The 22,813-nt window shown below is 41.9% G+C and overlaps 1 protein-coding gene and 1 long non-coding RNA gene across 4 annotated transcripts in view; one reads left to right on the top strand and one right to left on the bottom strand.

Moving 5' to 3' along the window:
• Window positions 1-3,663, bottom strand: part of ATP13A4 (ATPase 13A4) — a 123,421-nt gene extending 119,758 nt beyond the window's left edge. For 2 of the 3 annotated variants that reach the window (XM_061412685.1, XM_061412678.1), the window contains exon 1: window positions 3,331-3,413. In XM_061412685.1, coding sequence (XP_061268669.1) covers window positions 3,331-3,393 — 63 coding nt within the window. In that variant the 5' untranslated portion in view covers window positions 3,394-3,413. Of the gene's footprint in view, window positions 1-3,330 lie in introns of all 3 variants that reach the window. The other variant, XM_061412668.1, reaches the window with a different exon arrangement.
• A 167-nt stretch (window positions 3,664-3,830) lies between these two features.
• On the top strand, window positions 3,831-21,252 carry LOC133244916 (uncharacterized). Its single transcript, XR_009735550.1, has 3 exons — window positions 3,831-3,914; window positions 9,535-9,630; window positions 20,905-21,252. It is a non-coding gene; the product is annotated as an uncharacterized LOC133244916 (long non-coding RNA).
• The last annotated feature ends 1,561 nt before the right edge of the window (window positions 21,253-22,813 follow it).

The following is a 22,813-nucleotide window of genomic DNA, read 5'->3' as shown; positions in this document are numbered from 1 at the left end:
GAGATGACCTCATTCGGTGAGGAGGGAGGTGGCAGTATGCATTCAACTGGTTAACTGCTGAAGCCCTGACTTTTATCTTTGGATAGACACCAGCTTATGATTCTCCAGAATTTTATATTTCTTCAAACACTTCCACATAAGAACCCTGTGAGACAAGTAAGAAAAGGACTACACCCGTTTTACAGGCACAAAAACAGGCTAGAGCAGGCAAGTGGCTAGCCCAAGGCTAGTGAAAGCCTGATCTCTGGTCCCACTCAGGTGATGTCTGGGAGACCGTCTCCTTTCTGAGGCCTCTCAGAGGCAGTCATTTGGGGAAATCTTCTCTGAAGTTCACTTTTCCCCCTTTTCTGCCTTATCCTCCTAACAAGTGCTTTCTTCCATGGGCTTCTGTCTCAATTTACACTTGAGGATATTAATTTTAGGTCACCTAGAGTGTCTCTTTCGGAGAAGGCAATGGCAACCCACTCCAGTACTCTTGCCTGGAAAATCCCATGGACGGAGGAGCCTGGTAGGCTGCAGTCCATGGGGTGGCTAGCAGTTGGACACGACTGAGCGAGATCACTCTCACTTTTCACTTTCACGCATTGGAGAAGGAAATGGCAACCCACTCCAGTGTTGTTGCCTGGAGAATCCCAGGGATGGGGGAGCCTGGTGGGCTGCCGTCTATGGGGTCACACAGAGTCGGACACGACTGAAGTGACTTAGCAGCAGCAGCAGCAGCAGAGTGTCTCTTTAGTTTTTAGCTTATTAGTTCTAGAGTGGAAGATAGTCCCAGGCATCATTAGGCCTGGAAATATTCCGTTCTTCTTTATTTGACGTGAAGGCTAAACCCTAGAATGTTATTTTCCCTGGAAACTTGCAGTAATTAGAAAGCCAGAAACTATAAACACTTGGTGTGACACATTTCTAGACAATGCTGATTTGCTAAAAGGAACTAACATTGAGGCCAAAGGAGACAGACTGACTCAGGAAATACAAACCATATATAACAACAGATCCTGGAGAATCTAAGCAGATCAGATGCTCCTAAACTTTGTTCGGTTAAAGGAGGAAGTGTGTTCTCCTATTAAGAGTACCATATCCAGGACTTTCCTGGCTACAGTATTGGTCCAGCCAATACTCTGTGCTTCCACTGTAGGGAGTGCAGGTTTGATCCCTGGTCAGAGCACTCCAGTGTTCTTGCCTGGAGAATCCCAGGGACGGAGGAGCCTGGTAGGCTGCCGTCTATGGGGTCGCACAGAGTCGGACACGACTGAAGCAACTTAGCAGCAGCAGCAGAGAACTAAGACCCCACATGCCTTGCAGTACAACTTAAGAAAGAAAAGGAGTGCTATATCCTCTGCAAAAGCTGAAAAAGGCATCACAGGGTGTAGTGAAAACTAAGTTAGTTAGCGGGCAAAAAAACTATTTTGTAAACTAAAAATCACTCTTAAAATGTGTGGCATACATTATCTTGCTAATTTTTGATGCTTGCTGTTCTGGGTGAAGGGAGCGGGGTGGTGTGTTTAAAATGGACAGTGTCAGACACAGTAATAGGCAGGTGGCCAGGTTTCTCCAGGCTGAGCAGGCTAGAGAGCTCAAGAGTGCATACTAATTGCTGCACCTCCGCCGAGACTGGCGGCTAGATGACTCCTCTCCAGAAAACACAGTGTGCTTTCCACGTCAAAGGCCCTCTCCTAACCGGGCTTTCAGTTGCATGCAAAACTAAGCTGACACCCGAATGTGTTGACTGAGTGATACCATTGTGAAGGTGACCTACTGACAACATTGCTTCAGTAGACTAGGTAGGCTACGAAAGGGAGACTAGTTTCCCTGGAACTAGAAATGTCCCGCCAGCAAGTAGATAATTCTTCATGACTCTGGAATGACAAGCTGTGGAAGAGAAGAAATGAGTGTACAGGAAAAGAGTAGTTGTATTTCCAGCTGAGGATTTGAGGGAGAATAAAAAAAACCCTTAGAGGGAAGCAGACTTTGCCTTCTTGTGAATAATATTAAAAATGAGGATCAGATTTTCAAGTTAATATAGAGAATTTTCTCAAGTTTCTAAACATAGAGAAAACACTTTGGAGGGAAAGGGATGAATCAGAAAAAGGGATGGATCAAAAACATGGATCAGAAGGTCACTTCTGGTGACATTTGTGTAGGGCCTAAAGGCAATTGTTATTTGGTAGTCAAATCCAAAAGAACTAAGGAGACAGTTAAGAAAGCCATATAAACTTGGGAGACTTTGATTCACTTATAAATGTTTCAGCTTTGATAGTAGAAGGGATCTACTTTTGAAGTTCCAAAAAATGTTGTTGCTATAGGAACAGGTAAGCAGATTAGACTTGAAAGACCAGTTTAAGGAACAAAGAATTTAATAGTCAGGGCTAAAGCAATTAACCAAGAAAACAATTTTAAGTAAATATCTTTGGGGTTTGTTACTTATATATTTACTCCAGGAAAATAAAAATGCTACTGTAGAATGAGAATTTCACATTTTAACATTTTAATTACACCATTTCTGGCATAAAAGACTATGCTCACACAATTAGCAGAACGGCCTTATTAACAGAAGTACACATTTCTAACTCTCTCTTGATTAGATTGTAATTGAGAAATACAGCTTTAATTTCAGCAAGAGCATAAGAATCATCTTTGATTTTCCTACAGTTTCTCAGATGGGAACATACCTAAAATAAAAGAGACTGTGAACTCCGGAAAATTTTCTGTAACCAATCTGTATGAAGGGAACAACAAGTAAAATTCTAGAAGTAAAGAGAAACGTACGTAGGCTGATAATTGTTACTATTTTTATATGTTTTCTGCCCAGACATCTTTGTGAACACAGATATGTGAGCAGAGGAGGTCAGGACCCCATTGCCCTCTTACCTCTCTGAAGATGTGCTAGTCCTTCCTATCAGGACATATGCTGCTCCCAACATCAGGGATTTGCTAAAATTAGTAGGTTTTGGCCAGAACTGGCTATACTGATGAGACTCGAAACAAATCATAAAGTAGCATTGTATTTCTCTCCCTTTCAATTCTACTTCAAAACGTTCTTGATAAAATGAATACAATATTTTTAAGCCTACCAGATTTCTGGAGTCAGAGGTTACATTTATGGGAAAGGAAGGTTTCTTGTGCATTGTCTTTTCTCACATTGTGCCAAAATCAAATCGCACAAGTGTGTGTATGAGCATGTGTTTGTGTGCATGAGTGTATGTAAGCGTGTCAGCGTGTGAGTGTATATGTGTGTGAGTGTGTGTGTGTGTATGTGTGTGTGAGTGAGTGAGTGTTGGAGGCTGGGCAGTGGAAATGGAAAGAGGCGGAATGTGGCAGGAATCTTACCATCTCATTTTCTTCTCCTTCATTGAGCAAAGCGTGCTGGCCCTTCTCAAAGTGGTCCCCCATGGAAAAGCGATTCCACTCCTCCCCGACCTTCCAGAACAGATGCGTCCAGGTTGAGTTTGAACTCGCCCAGCCACCGCCGCTCTCCCTCTCCAGCTGACTGAAAGAGTTAATGCGTTAACAATCCTCCAGGTTAAAACTCGCTCTGGAGCACACACCTTCTCTCAGCAAATGACAGTACTTAGGAAACCGAACTCCTCCCACGAGCCACCCTGTGCTTGGAGGAATTTCTGCCGGCTCCTGGCTAACTGCATTCTCTCTCAGCCGCTGTCCCAGAGGAGGCTGCTCCCATGCTGGTCTTTTTGTACCCAACTTACAGGGAAAGAACTCATTGCCTGCACAGTGCCTGCCAGCCCAAGACATCTGACTGCAAATCCGGCGGGACAATGCAGAGTTGGCAGGACCTCTCCGAGGAGTGGGCAACAGGCAAAAGGACTCTAACAGAGCTGCAGATTTTATCTGATTCATGAAAGCCCCAATCCATCGACTTTTAATAGGATCTTCATTCATTTTGCTTACAAAAGGTAAAAATTGTGACTAATCCTCTTCAAAAGGTATTTGAAATCACATTTCTCTGTGTGTGTAAAAAATAGTCCACTCAACGTGTATGTGGAATTAAGTTTACTTTTTTGAGAAACTTGCAGGGAAAAGAAAGCATAATCAAACTATACCATGCAGTCTCCTCTCACTAAAATACTGGTGGTTGAACTCATAAGGAGTCTAGACTCATTTTTAAATTTTTTCACACATTCATTCAACATACATTATTTGAGCACAGAGACTACATATATAAATCAAGTCATATATTACACTCCAACTGATGTAAGTATTCAAATATACAAACAAATGTGGTAAAAGGTGTTTAGTTATTTTGAGAGCTGGACTAGGAGTCTAAGACAACTGTCAGAAGTCCCAGTACTGTGGAAGCAACACACATTCATGTCTGCTCTGAAAGAGAAAAAAAAAGCAATCTAGCTGCCCATCTGTGCCAGCCTCACTATAAGCATTTTACCTGCAGAAGCTGGCTCTTCTCAACCAATAACTGGAGGAATTGAATGGGGGCTTGGGGAAGCACGTTGTAGAGCTCTGATCAAGGACTGTCATCATAATTAAGCTAGACATCCAATTTAACAGCAGTCACTAGAGCACAGTGTTTAAGGGCAAGTACTCTGATTTTGGAGGTTCAGTCACTAAGTTATGATTCTTTGTGACCCCATGAACTGCAGCACACCAGATTTCCCTGTCCTTCACTATCTCCCAGAGTTTGCTCAAACTCATGTCCATTGAATCAGTGATGATGCCATCCAACCATCTCATTCTCTGCCACCCTCTTTGGAGGGCCTGGGTTCAAATTTGGCCTTTCCTAGTTATGCCATGTGGAGAAAACAAGTCTCATAAGCTCCAGAAGCCTCTATCTGCTCCCATGTAGAATAAAAAATGATAGCAATAGAACTTACCTCCTGTGTGAGGGGTAGTCCCTGGGAAACAGTGTGTGTTCAATAAAGGGGAGTTATTTTTACCTTCAGTGTGTCCACCCACTCTCCTTCAAGCTACCCACAAATGTTGGCATTGATCACCAACCTAATATGAAAAATCCTAGCAAGTCAAAGACTGAAGTGTGTGTGTGTGTGTGTGTGTAAAACATTGAACAAATGGTAAAGTATCATTAAGATAAGCATTCAAAAATAGCCTATTATAATATTAATTACTATATTTATACATACATGCAGCTCTCTGAATTTCTAAAAATTATTAGTGCAACTTAACCACATAAATAAAACATTTTATCACAAAATCAAAATATGAAGAGTATGAGATTTCTTTTTAGGAGGATGAAAATCTTCTGGAATTGGTGGTTATGGCAGCAAAACTTTGTGAAAATACTAAACTCACTAAATTGTACACTTTTTAAAGGGTAGACTTTATAAATGTGAATTGTTTCTCAACAACAACAAAAAAAATTATATCTCAAAAAAGGATAAGTGACTATTTTAGAGCTCTAGCAAGAGTCATGTAAATATTTAAGAGACTTCAAACTTCATCTCCACTTATGAGGATTGAGGAATGTTTCTGTGTGAAGTGGTAAAACTATACCCATGCTACTGGGCAAGTGAGAAACAAGGGTTTCATTCTGTTGTCTAGAACTGGCAATTCCTGCACTTCTTCCTTCTGACTGGGTTCCTGAATACATTTGGCAATTCATGTGCCACTGTGGGGTTAAGATGAGTGTGTAATTGATTAAGGGCTTCAGGAAAAACTGCACACGAACTTAACCTCATTAAACAGGTCTGATTATGCCATAGCAATATTTAAGGCGAACTTGAATAGCAAAATCAGTCCTTAAGAATGTAAAAAAAAAAAAATGTTATTGAAAACCAGAAGTCCGTGGAAAACCATTTCAACGACATGGTCCAGGAGAACTGAGGACTTTGAAATAATGAGTTTCCTCACATCCCTCCAGAAGTTCTAATGGTAAAATATCCAAGTGCCTCTACAGCCCACATGACTCATGGGCAGCCTCCTTCCTTGTCTAGAACTGTTGGTCTGTAAGCATTGAGTGTACCTAGAAACGGAGCTACATTCCATGAAAAGGAAACAGAATATTTACAGAACACTTCCATGTACCAGGCACTATTCTGAGCATTTTATGCACATATTTACAATCCTACAACCTCTGTAGTCATTACTACTCTAGACCTTCCCACTTAGCAGACTGGGAAATGCCAGCACAGAAAATAAATAGCGAATGCAAGTATTTGGATATGGCAATGCTGCTCTCCCAATCCACGTTCCTCATTGTTAGGTTAATACAGCTACTACAGGTTCATTTGGCATAATCGAAGTGCTTTCTGAGAGATATTAAATCGATATGACCAGGAGAGCCTCTTCGGGAAGGAAGTATTTGAGAAGGACCTTGAAGTCAGACAGGAAAAGCTTCAATAGGTGGAGATGCTGGGGCTTAGACTGGAAGTGGGTCATAGGAAAGAGCATCTAAAGCAAGGGAGCCATCAGGAGAAACACACAAGCTGGTCCAGAAGTAATCCATCGCCTTTGCTGCAATCAAGGAGTGAGTGAAAGAAAAAGGGAGATAGGGCAGGAAATAGAGATTAAGGTCATTACCTGAATGGCCTGAGTCTGAACTTCATACAGTAAGTAATGATGTCAGTGAAAATAAACTAGCATCACAAATAGGCATATTTTCCTTGATCAACCTGTACTTGACTGTTACAGGAATCACTGAATAAGCAAGTTCTAAAGTAACTCAGTCTTTCTAGACAATAGAAAGAGTTTTTGAACCCTCTAGGTTAAATGTACTTCCTTTTACAACATTGTTGGAAAATTAGTTATTATTTATTAAATAATTTTTAACTTAAATAAATTTCAATAGACTTTTTTGGAGCATTTTTTAGGTTTGTACTAAAGTTGAGCAGAAGGTACAGAGATTTTTCATATACTTTTTAAAAATATACATCCTTCCTCCCACATGAGCATTCCCCACCAGAATGGTACATTTGTTACCAATTAAACCTACTCTGACGCATCATTTTTACTCAAGGTCCACAGTTTACACTAGAATTCATTTTTGGCGTTGTCCGTTCTGTGAGTTTTAACTCCTGTAGTATCATATAGTTTCTCTGCCCTAAAAATTCTCCCTCCTCCCACTATTCATCCCTAACTTTCCAATGACCTCAGGCAATGGCTGATGTTTTACTGTCTCCATAGTGTTGCTTTTAGAATGTTACATAGTTGGAATCATACAATATGTTGCCTTTTCAAATTGATTTCTTTTGCTTAGTAATATGCATTTAAGTTCTCCTGGTCTTGTTTTGATGGCTCATTTCTTTTAGAGTTGGATATTATTCCACTGTCTGGATGCACCACAGTGCATTTATCTGCTCACCTACCAAAGGACATCTTGGTCGCTTCCAAGTTTTGGCTATGAGAATGGCAGCTATAAACATTTGTGTGCAGGTTTTTGTGGAGACATACGTTTAGGAACAAGGAATTTAATAATCAAGGCTAAACTAATTAACCAAGAAATAATTTAAGTAAATAACTTTTGTGTTTGTTATTTATAATCACCTCATTTGATTATGCCATCAGGGAACTGTAAATTCAAGCAACAAGGAACTATCCCTATACACCTATTAAAATGGCCAAAATCTGGAACATTGCCAACACCAGATACCAGCAAGGATGTGGAACAGAAGGTGTCATTGCTGCTGGGAATGCAAAATGGTGCTTTGGAAAACATTTTGGGAGTTTCTCACAAAATTAAACATCTTATCATATAATTCAGTTATTACACTCCCTAGAATTTACCCAAGGAGTTAAAAGTTTCATTATTTAAATCAGTCTCTCTCTTCCTTAATATCACCCATTTGAAATATATTCTCCACTGGATGTGCCTCACAGAGTATAGAGTGACATGGTGAGCGCAGCAGATGCGGGTTTGGCGTGATCTGAATTCAAATCTTGACACTTTTCTAGCAGAAACCATTCATTCATTTATTTAACACTTGTTTGATTCACTTCATTGTACCAACTTGTACTAGAAGGAGAATGTGAGTTAATATACCTTGGAAGAGCTAAGTCATTAAGAAGCAAGACAAACACCAAAATATGAATTTCAAAACAAGTGCTAATTACAAAAGAGTGGCAGAGAAAGTTGAGGTAGGATAAGGACAAAAAGACTTCATGGAGGTAGGAAGCTCCATGCCAACCTAGATAAATGGAGATGGAGAGATAGAGAAAACATTACTGACAAAGAAGACTGAAAGCAAAGGCCCACTGAAAAACACACATGTGAGCCCATTCTTAGGAATCTGAATAATACACACATATTTATATATTGATAGCTTAGAATTGAGAGGAATTCCCAAGAGAAAATGTTGCTTCAGCCATTCCCTCTCAAATACTCCATTTCAAATAAGAACGGAGAAGAAAAACAGAAGAAAACCAAAAATTAGCTGCCTCTTTGCTGATCTGGTGTTTCAGTTTGCTTTCATTTATCCCAGGAGCATGACCACTGCTCTATTTTTCAACCTTTTTGGGTGTTTATAATGGATGCAAAATAGAAATAATGACACTTCCAGTTTCTGCCAGGACTCTGGGCCTGTGTCTTCTTCACATCCTAACCCATTTAGATGGTGTGAAGATAAGTGGTAATCAGCATGTATTAACCTCCACCTTTCATCTGAGAACTCCACAGCAGTTACAAATATTATTCCTTGCAACATCTCTATGAAGTAAGTGGATGAGTAATATTACTGCCCCCACTTGAGAGCTGTAGGAGCTGAGTCACAAAGGGGTCACAAAGACCAGTTCAGGGTCATGTGTCCTCAACACAAAGTGGAAATCAAAATGAGCGTGATGTCTCTGCTTGTCATCATTGGCAATGAGCTGCCTCAAGCTTCGTCTCCAGTCTTCGTTCCTCCAGTCTGCTTATTTGCAAAGCACTTGAGACCTTTAACTCTAGAACTTCATCTAAACTCATCTCATTATTAGTTGTCCTAATCTGCACTACTGTATAATCTGCACATGACATCGTAGCAAGCAAAGATGTGATGTCCCACAGAGGAATTACCTACCTCAAGGTGGTGCTGTGAAGTTTAATTGAATTAATTTCATTTATGAAACATTTAGCAACCCTAGGAAAAAAGAGTCTAATACAAATATACAGGGACTCCCCATTAATTACAGTAGAAAAGAGCAGGTTACCACTGTCTCTACTTCTCAGAAGTATTGCTCTCAAATATCCCTGCTTGGCATCGGGTTCTGACCTTCCTTATGGTGACTTGGCCCATTGGTCCACCTTCAGAAGCAACCACCTGGCTTTCTGTTATTTTCAAAAATGAAAAACTCCTCTCTGGAGGTAAGGCAGCTTCTCTTCTGTGAAGTGCATCTCAGTTGGCAACTATTACAACAATACCAGGTCATTAAGGACAGTCTATAAAAATGGAAGCCAGAAGAGTAAATCCCCAGGCAGAAACTTCATGCCAGCGTACTTACTTTTGAGAACTTCTAACAGAAATTTTGAACATGCAAAATCATGCATGCTAAGGTAGAATTATTAAGAATCACGGATTGTTACAAGTAGACTGGATCTTAGAAATTACTACATTACCTTCATTTTTTTCTCAGATGAAGAAAAAGTTCCAAGAAGACTGTACAATGATTTTCTGAGGTCACAGTCTATGAAAAGTGGGCCTCAAATAAAGAACTCGAGTCTTATATAAGGTACTTTGTTATTGTTATTATCGTTTAGTCACTCAGTCGTGTCTGACTCTCTGCGACCCCAGGGACTGTAGCCCACCAGGCTCCTGTGTCCGTGGGATTTCCTAGGCAAGAATTCTGGAGTAGGTTGCCATTTCCTTCTCCAGAAGATCTCCAGAAGACAGTTCTCCAGAATACACGCCTAACCTGTGTCGCAAGAATTCTGGAGTAGGTTGCCATTTCCTTCTCCAGAAGACAGTTCTCCAGAATACACGCCTAACCTGTGTCGCAAGAATTCTGGAGTAGGTTGCCATTTCCTTCTCCAGAAGACAGTTCTCCAGAATACACGCCTAACCTGTGTCGCAAGAATTCTGGAGTAGGTTGCCATTTCCTTCTCCAGAAGACAGTTCTCCAGAATACACGCCTAACCTGTGTCTCGTTCATTGCAGGTGGGTTCTTTACCACTGAGCCACTAGGGAGGCCCATAACGTACTTTACGCTGCACCATATTGCTACCCACTTTTTTGCGAAGGAATCAGAATAGGATTCTTTGAACAGTCTCTCTAGTATATTTAAAAGAGGATTTCATTTGGAAAGTCCAATTTAAATAGAACAATTGCAGAATCCACTAACTGGGTAACTGCTGCTATTGCTAAGTCGCTTCAGTCATGTCCGACTCTGTGCGACCCCATAGGCAGCAGCCCACCAGGCTCCCCCGTCCCTGGGATTCTCCAGGCAAGAACACTGGAGTGGGTTGCCATTTCCTTCTTCAATGCAGGAAAGTGAAAAGTGAAAGTGAAGTCACTCAATCGTGTCCGACTCTTAGCAACCCCATGGAGGAGCCCACCAGGCTCCTCCGTCCATGGGATTTTCCAGGCAGGAGTACTGGAGTGGGGTGCCAAAGCTATGGCCATATCACAGAATTGTAGGATGTATCCAATTACAGATTTAGGCAGAATAGAAAGGATCGTGAACATATCCAATGGACTTGATATCTGTACATAGCAAACTGCTGAATTTGCAGGTGCTAACAAAGGAAGTTCAATCTAGCCAATTGTCTATGGCAATCTTTGCCTACAGCTCAGGAGAGCAGTTGGCCGTAGAAAGGAGGCCATAAGACAAAAGTGGAAATGTTTCCAAAAAGCAGCTAAGTCCAGCCATGAGGAACATGGGGCAGGTGATACTTGGAAATCCAAACAGGAAGCTGGCTCCAGGAGTCTATTCTCTAGTGGCCAAGCCCAGCCAGAGACTTTGAGCCTGGGGGAGTGTTCCAATTCTGGGTAGGAGCCTGGCAAGAGAAAGCCTAGTCCTTACTCCTAAGAAGGATCTAGGGCTTGAGGCAGGCTGCCAAACAGGAACTTGGGAACAGTAGTACCCACAGGAGATCTTACGTTTGGGAATGAGACAGAAGCCCAGTTAGCAGAATCAGAGTGAAACTGTTAGGTGTCATTTCCAGGGTTTCAAAGAGCTCTGGCCCCACAGTCTTGTATGTCTCAGTGCAGAAAAGAATTCAGCAAGAGACAAAGTAATAGGTAAGAAGTGATTTATTAGAATAGGATGCTTGACTCAATGGACGTGAGTCTGAGTGAACTCCAGGAGTTGGTGATGGACAGGGAGGCCTGGTGTGCTGCTATTCATGGGGTCGCAAAGAGTCGGACACGAATGAGCGACTGAACTGAACTGAACTGAACTGAAGGCTCATAAGTGGGAAGGCAAGTGTTGTGCTGCCCTGGGTACTCAGTGAGTTACATTTTTATAATCAGAGGAAGAGAGGGGAGGAGGAAAAGGTCTTCATTGTCTCTCTTGAGTAGACATCACATTTCCATCATCAGTTCCTCCACCATGTAGAGCAAGGAAAGTTTGCTAGTCCTTCCCTGTATGGTCAGGCCAGGTTTGTCATAGCACTTTGGAAAAAATATTTTCAAGTCTCAGTGCAATGAGAGTCTTTCATTTTGAAAAGTCACTTTCCCATAAGTGATTATTTTTTGTGTACACAGACCCTGTTTTGGGAGTCATTAACTTGATGACACCACTGGGCAGATCGTAGTCCTTATTTTCTGCTATTGTTTTATTGTTTTGGTTGCATGGTGCAAAGAACATGTCTTGGGGCCAAAGAACATGTTTAGGGTGTTACTAGCTCACTGAGCTCACTGAGGAAGATATAGGTCTCATGGCACCATAGTTTTTTTTGGGGGGGCGTCATGTCTCATGCTTCTGTTGCATGGTTTTGTTTTCAAAGCAAGTTAGCTTGATTTTACCATAAAGCAAGCCTATCTGACTGTGATACTAAGTGACTTATTTTGCTTTATGAGTCAAGCAAGCCCACATTGTTTCAGAATTTTTCCATTACTTTCTTGAGTGACCATTAGTCCTACTGTGGTCTCCCCAATCCCCTAAATTTCCCTCTCTATCTACAATTCCCTAATGGGGTTTCTAAGCTAACTATTTGACCATCCTATTCTGTCTCTACCAAGAGAACTGCCTCTGGTCAGACTGGAGGGGTGTGACTTGGAGCTCCTGGTGTAGAGTGAGGCTGGTCTGGGTTTGGTACCCCCGCTGTGGGATGACCCAGGAACAGGGCTGAGCCTCCTGGTGGGAATCCAAAACAGGTCCCTGCTGGAGATGGAGTTCAGTTCAGTTCAGTTCAGTCACTCAGTTGTGTCTGACTCTTTGCGACCCTATGGACTGCAGCATGCTAGGCCTTCCTGCCCATCACCAAATCCCAGAGTTTACTCAAACTCATGTCCGTTAAGCTGGTGATGCCATCCAACCATCTCATCTTCTGTTGTCCCCTTCTCCTCTTGCCTTCAATCTTTCCCAGCATCAGGATCTTTTCAAATGAGTCAGTTCTTTGCATCAGGTGGCCAAAGTATTGCAGTTTCACCTTCAACATCACTCCTTTCAATGATTATTCAGGACTGATTTCCTTTAGGATGGACTGGTGGGATCTCCTTGCAGTCCAAGGGACTCTCAAGAGTCTTCTCCAAACCACAGTTCAAAAGCATCAATTCTGCACTCAGCTTTCTTTATAGTCCAACTCTCACATCCATACATGACCACTGGAAAAACCATAGCCTTGACTACATGGACCTTTGTTGGCAAAGTAATGTCTCTGCTTTTTAATACACTGTCTAGATTGGTCATAACTTTTCTTCCAAGGAGCAAGCGTCTTTTAATTTCATGGCTGCAATCACCATCTGCAGTGATTTTGGAGCCCAAGAAAATAAAAGTCTGTCACTGTTTCCCCATCTATTTGCCATGAAGTGATGGGACCAGATGCCATGATCTTAGTTTACTGGATTTTGAGCTTTAAGTCACCTTTTTTACTCTCCTCTTTTGCATTCATCAAGAGGATATTTAGTTCTTCTTCACTTTCTGCCATAAGGGTGGTATCATCTGCATATCTGAGGTTATTGATATTTCTCCCAGCATTCTTGATTCCAGCTTGTGCTTCATCCAGGCTAGTGTTTCTTATGATATACTCTGCTGTCGCTGCTGCTGCTACGTTGCTTCAGTCATGTTCGACTCTGTGCAACCCCATAGACAGCAGCCCACCAGGCTTGCCTGTCCCTGGGATTCTCCAGGCAAGAACACCAGAGTGGATTGCCATTTCCTTCTCCAATGCATGAAAGTGAAGTTGCTCAGTTGTGTCCGACTCTTCGCCACCCCATGGACTGCAGCCTACCAGGCTCCTCCATCCATGGGAGTTTCCAGGCAAGAGTACTGGAATGGGTTGCCATTGCCTTCTCCAATGATGTACTCTGCATATAAGTTAAATAAGCAGGGTGACAATATACAGCCTTGACGTACTCCTTTTCCTATTCAGAACCAGTCTGTTGTTCCATGTCCAGTTCTAACTGTTGCTTCTTGACCTGCATACAGATTTCTCAGGAGGCAGGTCAAGTGGTCTGGTACTCCCATCTCTTTCAGAATTTTCCACAGTTTGTGGGGATCCAACCAGTCCAAGGATTTGGCATAGTCAATATACCAGAAATAGATATTTTTCTGAAACTCTCTTGCTTTTTCGATGATCCAACAGATGTTGGCAATTTGATTTCCAGTTCCTCTGACTTTTCTAAAACCAGCTTGAACATCTGGAATTTCATGGTTCATGTATCGTTGAAGCCTGGCTTGATGAATTTTGAGCATTACTTGCATGTGAGATGAGTGCAATTGTACGGTAGTTTGAGCAATCTTTGGCATTGTCTTTCTTTGGGATTGGAATGAAAACTGACCTTTTCCAGTCCTATGGCCACTGCTGAGTTTTCCAAATTTGCTGGCATATTGAGTGCAGCACTTTCACAGCATCATCTTTCAGGATTTGAAATAGCTCAACTGGAATTTCATCACCTCCACTAGCTTTGTTCATAGTGATGCTTCCTAAGGCCCACTTGACTTCAAATTCTGGGATGTCTGGCTCTCGGTGAGTGATCACACTATCATTATTATCTGGGTCATGAAGATCTTTTTTGTATAGTTCTTCTGTGTATTCTTGCCACCTCTTCTTAATATCTTCTGCTTCTGTTAGGTCCATACCATTTCTGTCCTTTATCAAGCCCATCTTTGCATGAAATGTCCCCTTGGTATCTCTAATTTTCTTGAAGAGATCTCTTGTCTTTCCCATTCTATTGTTCTCCTCTATTTCTTTGCACTGATCACTGAGGAAGGCTTTTTCTTTTATCTCTCCTTGCTATTCCTTGGAACTCTGCATTCAGATGCTTATATCTTTCCTTTGCTCCTTTGCTTTTTGCTTCTCTTCTTTTCACAGCTATTTGTAAGGCCTCCTCAGACATCCATTTTGCTTTTTTGGCATTTCTTTTTCTCGGTGATGGTCTTGATCCCTGTCTCCTGTACAATGTCGCAAACCCCCGTCCATAGTTCATCAGGCACTCTGTCTAGCAGATCTAGTCCGTTAAATCTATTTCTTACTTCCACTGTGTAATCATAAGGGATTTGATTTAGGTCATACCTGAATGGTCTAGTGGTTTTCCCTACTTTCTTCAATTTAAGTCTGAATTTGGCAATAAGGAGTTCATGATCTGAGCCACAGTCAGCTCCTAGTCTTGCTTTTGCTGACTGTATAGAGCTTCTCCACCTTTGGCTGCAAAGAATATAATCAATCTGATTTTGGTGTTGACCATCTGGTGATGTCCATGTGTAGAGTCTTCTCTTGTGTTGTTGGAACAGGGTGTTTGCTATGACCAGTGCATTCTCTTGGCAAAACTCTGTTAGCCTTTGCCCTGCTTCATTCTGTACTCCAAGGCCAAATTTGCCTGTTACTCCAGGTGTCTCTTGATTTCCTACTTTTGCATTCGTCTCCTATAATGAAAAGGACATCTTTTGGGGGTGTTAGTTCTAGAAGGTCTTGTAGGTCTTCATAGAATTATTCAACTTTAGCTTCTTCAGCATTGCTGGTCAGGGCATAGCCTTGGATTACCGTAATATTGAATGGTTTGCCTTGGAGACGAACAGAGATCATTGTGTCATTTTTGAGATTGCATCCAAGTACTGCATTTTGGACTCTTTTGTTGACCATGATGGCTACTCCATTTCTTCTAAGGGATTCCTGCCCACAGTAGTAGATATAATGGTCATCTGAGTTAAATACACCCATTCCAGTCCATTTTAGTTCGCTGATTCCTAGCGTGTCGACGCTCACTCTTGCCATCTCCTGTTTGACCACTTCCGATTTTCCTTGATTCATGGACCTGACATTCCAGGTTCCTATGCGATATTGCTCTTCACAGCATCGGACCTTGCTTCTATCACCAGTCACATCCACAACTGGGTGCTGCTTTTGCTTTGACTCTGTCTCTTCATTCTTTCTAGAGTTATTTCTCCACTGATCTCCAGTAGCATATTGGGCACCTACCAACCTGGGGAGTTCATCTTTCAGTGTCCTATCTTTTTACCTTTTCATACTGTTCATGGTGTTCTCAAGGCAAGAATACGGAAGTGGTTTGCCATCCCCTTCTCCAGTGGACCGCATTCTGTCAGAACTCTCCCCTATGGAGATGGAAAGAGAAAGGCAAAACTGGGAGTGGCTACTGGGCTCCTTGTTTGCCATTCTCCCTCACGTCCACTTTAGGATGACTTTTGCTAGTTATGGTTTTCATAATTCATCAGCAAGTGACACTGCACAGAAGGAAAGAGATTCTCAAGTGTATCAACCCATGATATTTGGGAAGGGAGAAGAAACTGCAGTGAATGCCTCATAAAGTTCAGAGCTTACAGGTGTCTCCCAATGCCTTAAGCAAATGGGAAGTGTTATTTCCTGATGGGAAACTGAGTGGAAATTGGAACTGAAGCACTTCTAGTACTCAAACCTGTCCCTCCATTGTGAGGTATCAAAGGGAGCTTGCTGAGGTCTTCGGCTTGCCCAGGCCCTCCACTAACTCTACTCAATCATCTTAGATTAATAATCTAAGGAAAAACTGAGTTTGTCATGCAAACGCAACTTCAAAACAAGTTCCCCTGCTTCCAGCTCAATCTCTGTTCTAATAGAGGTTTTTTGGGGGGCCTTCTCTGTCTTGCCACTGACCTCCTCTGCAAGGCTCCGTGAAACATTGCTTTCTTCCCGTGTCTGTCACAGGAATGTCCCTGTACTTCTCCTTGCACTGGGGCCTTAGCAGCTTACTACCCCTTTAGTCTTCCTCTGGTCCCAGGACACTTGTCATTGTCTGCCTACTTTGTGTCTCTGTTTGTTTATATCCCATTCACCCTATAGGGCATTAGTTCACTTTTTCATTTGTGAAATGGAATAATACTCATGCTCTACACTGTGAGGTGGTTGTAAGGATGAGTAAGATAGTGTATACATACATACATAGTGTCAAACAAATTATAAGAATATTTTTTAAAGGAAAAATTAGTGGAAGTTAAAGATAACTATACCTGGGAATTTTTTCTTCCCTAAAAATATTTTTATATGAAACAGATATATACATATAATATACATACATATACAAAGCACATATAAATACAAAGCATATTATAAATACTATTTGTATATTTATTCTACATAGACACAGAAAATGGGGAAAAAAGACAAATCTTTTTTATTCTAGCAGGGAGGGGCAAGATAGGGGTATGTGATCAGGAGATACAAACTACAATGTATAAAATAGATAAGCAACAAGGATATATTGCACAGCACAGGAAAATACAGCCATTATTCTGTAATAACTTTAAGGGAAGTATAATCTATAAAAATACTGAATCACTATGCTGTATACCTGAGATTAATACTGTAAATCAACCATACTTTGATAAAAATAAATAATAAGAAAAAATAATTTTATTAATCTTTTAAAATACACACACACACAAACCAATTGGTTGAAAGATGTCATCATTTGGAGTAGGCCAAGTTAAATCAAAGACATCCCAACCCTGGCCACTGAGCCTGCCTCACTAGGCCTTGCTCTGGGCACTGCAGCCTGCCACCCACAGGCCTGGCTGCACCCTGTGTGCTCTGTGACAATAGTTGCATGGCTTTTTGCAGATTGAAAAATCATCCAGATATTCAATTACCTGGGCAAAATCAGTGTGGGAGGGTTAACAAGCTGATAAGAGAAACTCAGTTATGTCCCATGAAGTGCTTTGGTAAGAACTCTCAAAGGTACTTGAGGAATAGAAAAACAGAAGATTTAGGAAGCACAGGTTGGTCATCTGACTGCTTGTCATATAGGATGGAACTGACACTGATCTGGTGAAGCCAAGAGAAGAATTAGGATTAATAGAGAGAAGCTGCTACCCAGTGTTGATGAGAAAGGGCTTCAGTCCTTTTGATTGTGGTGATCATCTCACAGGTATACACTTGACATATTTTATACTTTATATATTCTCAGTGTATTGTAGTCTATTTATATGTCAATAAAGTCAAAAAGCATATGAGCTTTTATGTCCAGTGTCTTGGGCTCCAATTATTACCTTGCCACTTAAATTCAGTGTGATCTAAAACAAATTCCTTAACCTCTAATAAATCTCTTGCATTTTGATAACAAGACAGGTGAGATAATGCATATAAAGTGCTTAGTGCAGAGTCAATGTGGCAAATATTTGCCTAGGAGCTTCTTTTGAACTTCACAGAAGGCCTCCTGCCAGGCCTACTAGGGGCCAGATTTGGAGTGGTAGATTTCCAGGGACTTTTGCAAGGCCATCAAAGAGCACCGCAAAGTGGGAGAATCCCAGCCAAGTTTTGTTAGCTTCACTATCCAAGGTGGGCAACCTCAGAGTCAGATAATCTTGCCATTAGAAGGAACTCTTGGGATTGCTGCTTGTGCAATTCCAATCTAGACGTCCCACTCTGTACATGAGGCGTCCCAGCCTGCCCCTCCTCTCTACTTCTGGTACATCTGCATGGGGTACCTTCCTTGTCAGCACTCTTCTGGCATCTGGCAATCAGGAGCTCACATACTAAGTGCCTATTAATAGTCAAGTATTTGGGACAGGAGGTGGGAAACACATTAACTTCCTGTCTCTTGTTCTCTTGCCACGTGATCTTGACAAGTCACTTCACTGCCGTGAGCCTCAGTTTCCTCGTCTGTTCGATGAAAGCTACAATTTGCCTCATCCTTGTGATCTTGTAAAGCACTTAGTCCTGCTCAGAATAAGATCAAGTACTCCATGAAGGGCAGATCACAAGACCACAGTGAATGAGCATCATGGGAAGTAATAAAGGTAAAATCCATGCAGAAGGGAGTGTCCAAGTCCTCAGTTCACAAACCTGTGTGGCTGTTGAAAGGAGCAAATCAAAGCACTTTCTTCCCCTCCAGGGGAAGAAACACAGACTCATTTTATTTTGTTTTTTTCCATTTTTATTGGAGTACAGTTGGAGTACAATGTTGTGTTTCATGCGTATAGCTAAGTGAATCAGTTATACATATATCCACTATTTTTTAGATGCTTTTCCTATAGAGGCCATCACAGAGTATTGAGTAGAGTTCCCTGTGCTATACATTAGGTCCTTATTAGTTATCTAGTTTATAAGTAGTGGTGGTGTTGGGTTTGAGCAGCACAAACCTACAAGGCCTGTGCTTGCCCAGCTTCAAGACTGAAGAAGTAGCCCAGAGTCAGCAAAGAACCAACAATGATTTAATGGATGGGGGCAGTTTACACGTCCAAAGCAAGGTCCTGGAGCAACACCCCACCATGTGTGGGGCACAGCAGGCAGGACATGGTGGCACTTTTTGTTCCCAGGGGGAAGGGGGTTGAGGAGAGGGGAGATTATCAGTTATAGGGGGAACTGAACTCAGATAGGCTCATTAGTTACCAGGGAAACCAGCAGAGGGGCATGCCCCTCATCACTGCATTGATAAGCCATCATTAGCTGGGGCCTGGGTTAAGTACACAGGAAAGTCAGTCGTGTGGGTAGAGTGCAAGTGAAGCAAGCCCTGGTTGGGCAAGGGATGCACAGAGAACAAAAGAACAGCCATCTTGGGTGGCCTGACCATACACTCCACCTCTAAATACCCTGTACAATCCTTACAATCTCGGACCGCCAACCCAGATGCATTTTAGACTGTGAGTCCCTAGAGGCAATGCTCCCACCCTTGTTGTCTTAACCTACTCTTTGATACCTTCCTAAATCCCAGTATCCTTTACTGAAATTTAATTCCTCAACAATCCTCCTTAGTTTAAGATCTCCCGGATTTTCCTTGCTGTGATCTTTTAACCTCTATGTTAGAACAGATGGTCCCCAGCTTATACCTTCTCCACAACTGAATATTCCATTCCGATCTGGACAACAGCTGGCCTGCCTCCTTCCTCAAAGGACTGACCCCATTTGGCTTGTTTTCTGCCTTCAATAATCTGTGACTGCTCCCGGGTGCACAGCCCCAAACCTGATCTGCTGGGGACCCCCAGCCCCAGGAAGATGTTAGGCATCACAAGAGCCTTGCATCTCTTTCCCTCAGGTGCCACAGTGTCACACACGCACACCCACACACATACCATTCCAGCATGAGCCCTGGTCACATTTCCATCAAGATGCAATGGGGACATTTGTCTCACGATTCCATTCCATGGTATTTCTCATCCCGTTAATCTAGTCTTGGAAGGCCTATTGCTAATTTCTTCAATTCCCTTTTGCCAAAACCGCATTTCTTACCCCAGATGTCATTCACAAAGCTTAGAATTCTGATTCACAGTATTTTCAATTACTATTAAAATATTTAATGATGTGCTTAATGTTAAGAATGACAAGGGGTCTTCTGGAAGGTTAGTTTTTAATATTGACCAAATGGAATATCCTTGCAGCAATTATACTTAACATTCATTGAATATTTGCCATGTACCAAACACTGTTGTGAGGGGTTTAATTTCTCTGCTCTCATTTTCCTGACATCAACTGTCTGGAACACATACTTTTGTTGTTGTTGTGTTGTTGTTCAGTCACTCAGTTGTGTCCGACTCTTTGTGACCCCATGGACTGCAGCACACCAGGCTTCCTTGTCCTTCACCATCTCCCGGAGTTTGCTCAAACCCATGTCCATGGAGTCAGTGAGGCCATCCAACCATCTCATCCTCTGTTGTCCCCTTCTCCTCCTGCCCTCAATCTTTCCTAGCATCAGGGTCTTTTTCAATGAGTTGGCTGTGTGCATCAGGTGGTCAAAGTATTGGAGCTCCAGCTTCATCATCAGTCCTTCCAATGAATATTCAGGGTTGATTTCCTTTAGGATGGACTGGTTCAATCTCCTTGCTGTCCAAAGGACTCTCAAGAGTCTTCTCTGGCACCACAGTTCGAAGGCATCAATTCTTTGGCACTGAGCCTTTTTTATTGTCCAGTTCTCACATCTGTACATGACTACTGGAAAAGCCATAGCTTTTGTTATAACCACTTTATTCCACTTCTAGAAATTTTTCCTAAGGTAATAATCTTGGCCATATTAAAAATGTACATATACAAAAAATTTAGCAGAGCATACTTAAAAGTGAATATATCCAATATGATGTAATATTATACATTTATTAGATATCAAAATTTTCACAAATATTTAATAAGATGAAAAGGTCGTCAAATACTAAGTGAAAAACAAGGTGTAGGGGACTTCCCTGGTGGTTCAGTTGTTAAGATTTCACCTTCCGGTGAAGAGGATGTGGGATCAATCCCTGGTCAGGGATCTAAGATCCCACATGCCCTGCAGCCAAAAAACCAAACCACAAAGCAGGAGCAATATTGTACAAATTCAATAAAGACTTTAAAAATGGTCCCCATTAAAACACCTATTTAAAAAATGCAAGATGTAAATTTTTACATGCAACATGAACCACATGTTCATGTTTTTTTATCCACAGATGCATAGACGAAGAAAAAAAGAAGAGGAAACACAGCAAAATTCTAAGAGTAAATACCTCTAATGGGAGAGTTTTTGTTTGTCTGCATCTTCTGGAAAAAAAATGGAAAGTGAAATTCTTCTAAATTTCCACAACAAACATGCCTTAAAGTCATAATCAGAAAAAAGTAAATGTTATTAAAAATATCTTTTGCTATAGCATAATTTCTTCAAGTTCTACTTCTACTAGACTAGAGCAAGTCTCTTACTTGCCTTCATTGAGAACTTTGCATTGTCAACGTCTTTGATGGGACCATCTGCTAGAAGTTAATATTATTACCAAAGATAAGGAGTTGGAAAGGTAATGCAAATTTATTCCAATTACACAGAAAATAATCCAAATAAAGAACCTGTGTACCTTACTCTGTGGCAGGCAGAAAATTTATCCTCTTTAAGGAGCCACTCAATCTCCTTAAGTGCCCAGAGAAATGGAAATTTAGCATTAGATTTTCTCTTTTCAGCCAGAATGTTTCCTCCTTCCAGGTTTTTCCTCTCAGTGATGTTCTTTGTTTCTTTCCTCCCTGCCATCCCCTGACCCTCCAAATCAGACTGGCCCAGGTCCTGTTCAAAGCCTACCAAGCATTCTCCAGAGAGACCATCTCCCTCTAATCTTGTAAGCCAGGTCAGCATAGCCTAACTGAGGTCCTTGGTCCATGATGGTGCCCTCAGTAAATTGGGGGTGCTAGAAATACCACTTTTCTTTAACTACCAGAAAGCTTCAGTGAACAATTAACTGCAAGACAAATTCTTTCTCTGGGTGGAGTAAAGAGAAAATCTTTCATCCAACTGCAGGGAATAATGTATACTCCTTTTCCACTTTAACCATTATTTCTGGGCATACTGAAAGGAATATGGGTTTGTAGTCACTTCACATCCGGACATGAGGTCAGGCTCTGCTATAAAAGCAGGGGGAGCTTTTGCATGGCTATGAAGAATGCTCATCTATATGCTAAGTCACTTTAGTCGTGTCTGACTCTGTGCGACCCCAGAGATGGCAGCCCAACAGGCTCCCCCGTCCCTGGGATTCTCCAGGCAAGAACACTGGAGTGGGCTGCCATTTCCTTCTCCAATGCATGAAAGTGAAAAGAGAAAGTGAAGTCGCTCAGTCGTGTCTGACTCCTAGCGACCCCATGGACTGCAGCCCACCACGCTCCTCCATCCATGGGATTTTCCAGGCAAGAGTACTGGAGTGGGGTGCCATTGCCTTCTCCAATGCTCATCTATAAAATAAGACTAATAACTTTATAAGTTGTCATTTAGTCACTAAATTATGTCTGATTCTGATTCTTTTGCAACCCCGTGGACTGTAGCCAGCCAGGCTCCTCTGTCCATGGGATTTTCCAAGCAAGAATACTGGAGTGGGGTTCCATATCCTTCTCCAGGGGGAACTTCCTGACCCAGGGATCGAACTTGTGCCTTCCGCATTGGCAGGCGGATTCTTTACAGCTGAGCCACCAGGAAAGCCACAGCTGGAAGAATAGAATTATACAAAATGTATAGCTAAGTGAACATAAATCTAGCACCCTGATTTTTGCTTCTAATACCATTCTCCAACAACAGGGACCAGGGCTTCATGGGAAGAAAAATGGCTGATTCCAGAACTAGGATTTCCCAGATGTTGCTAGTGGTAAAGAATCTGTCTGCCAATGCAGGAGATGCAAGAGGCATGGGTTCCATCCCTGGGTTGTGAAGATCCCCTGGAGTAGGAAAAGGAACCCACTCCAGTATTCTCACCTGGAACATTCCATGGGCAGAGGAACCTGGCGGGTTATAGTCCATGGGGCTGCAAAGAACCAGACACTACTGAGCACATAATCTTTCTTTTCCAGAACTAAGGCAGCAAATATACAAGGTGAACTGGGAGCCTCTTT

Source organism: Bos javanicus, chromosome 1, assembly GCF_032452875.1.
Source record: "Bos javanicus breed banteng chromosome 1, ARS-OSU_banteng_1.0, whole genome shotgun sequence".
Lineage (NCBI taxonomy): Eukaryota > Metazoa > Chordata > Mammalia > Artiodactyla > Bovidae > Bos > Bos javanicus.
Note: the sequence above shows the minus strand (reverse complement) of the source record. Positions and strands in the feature narration are given on the sequence as shown.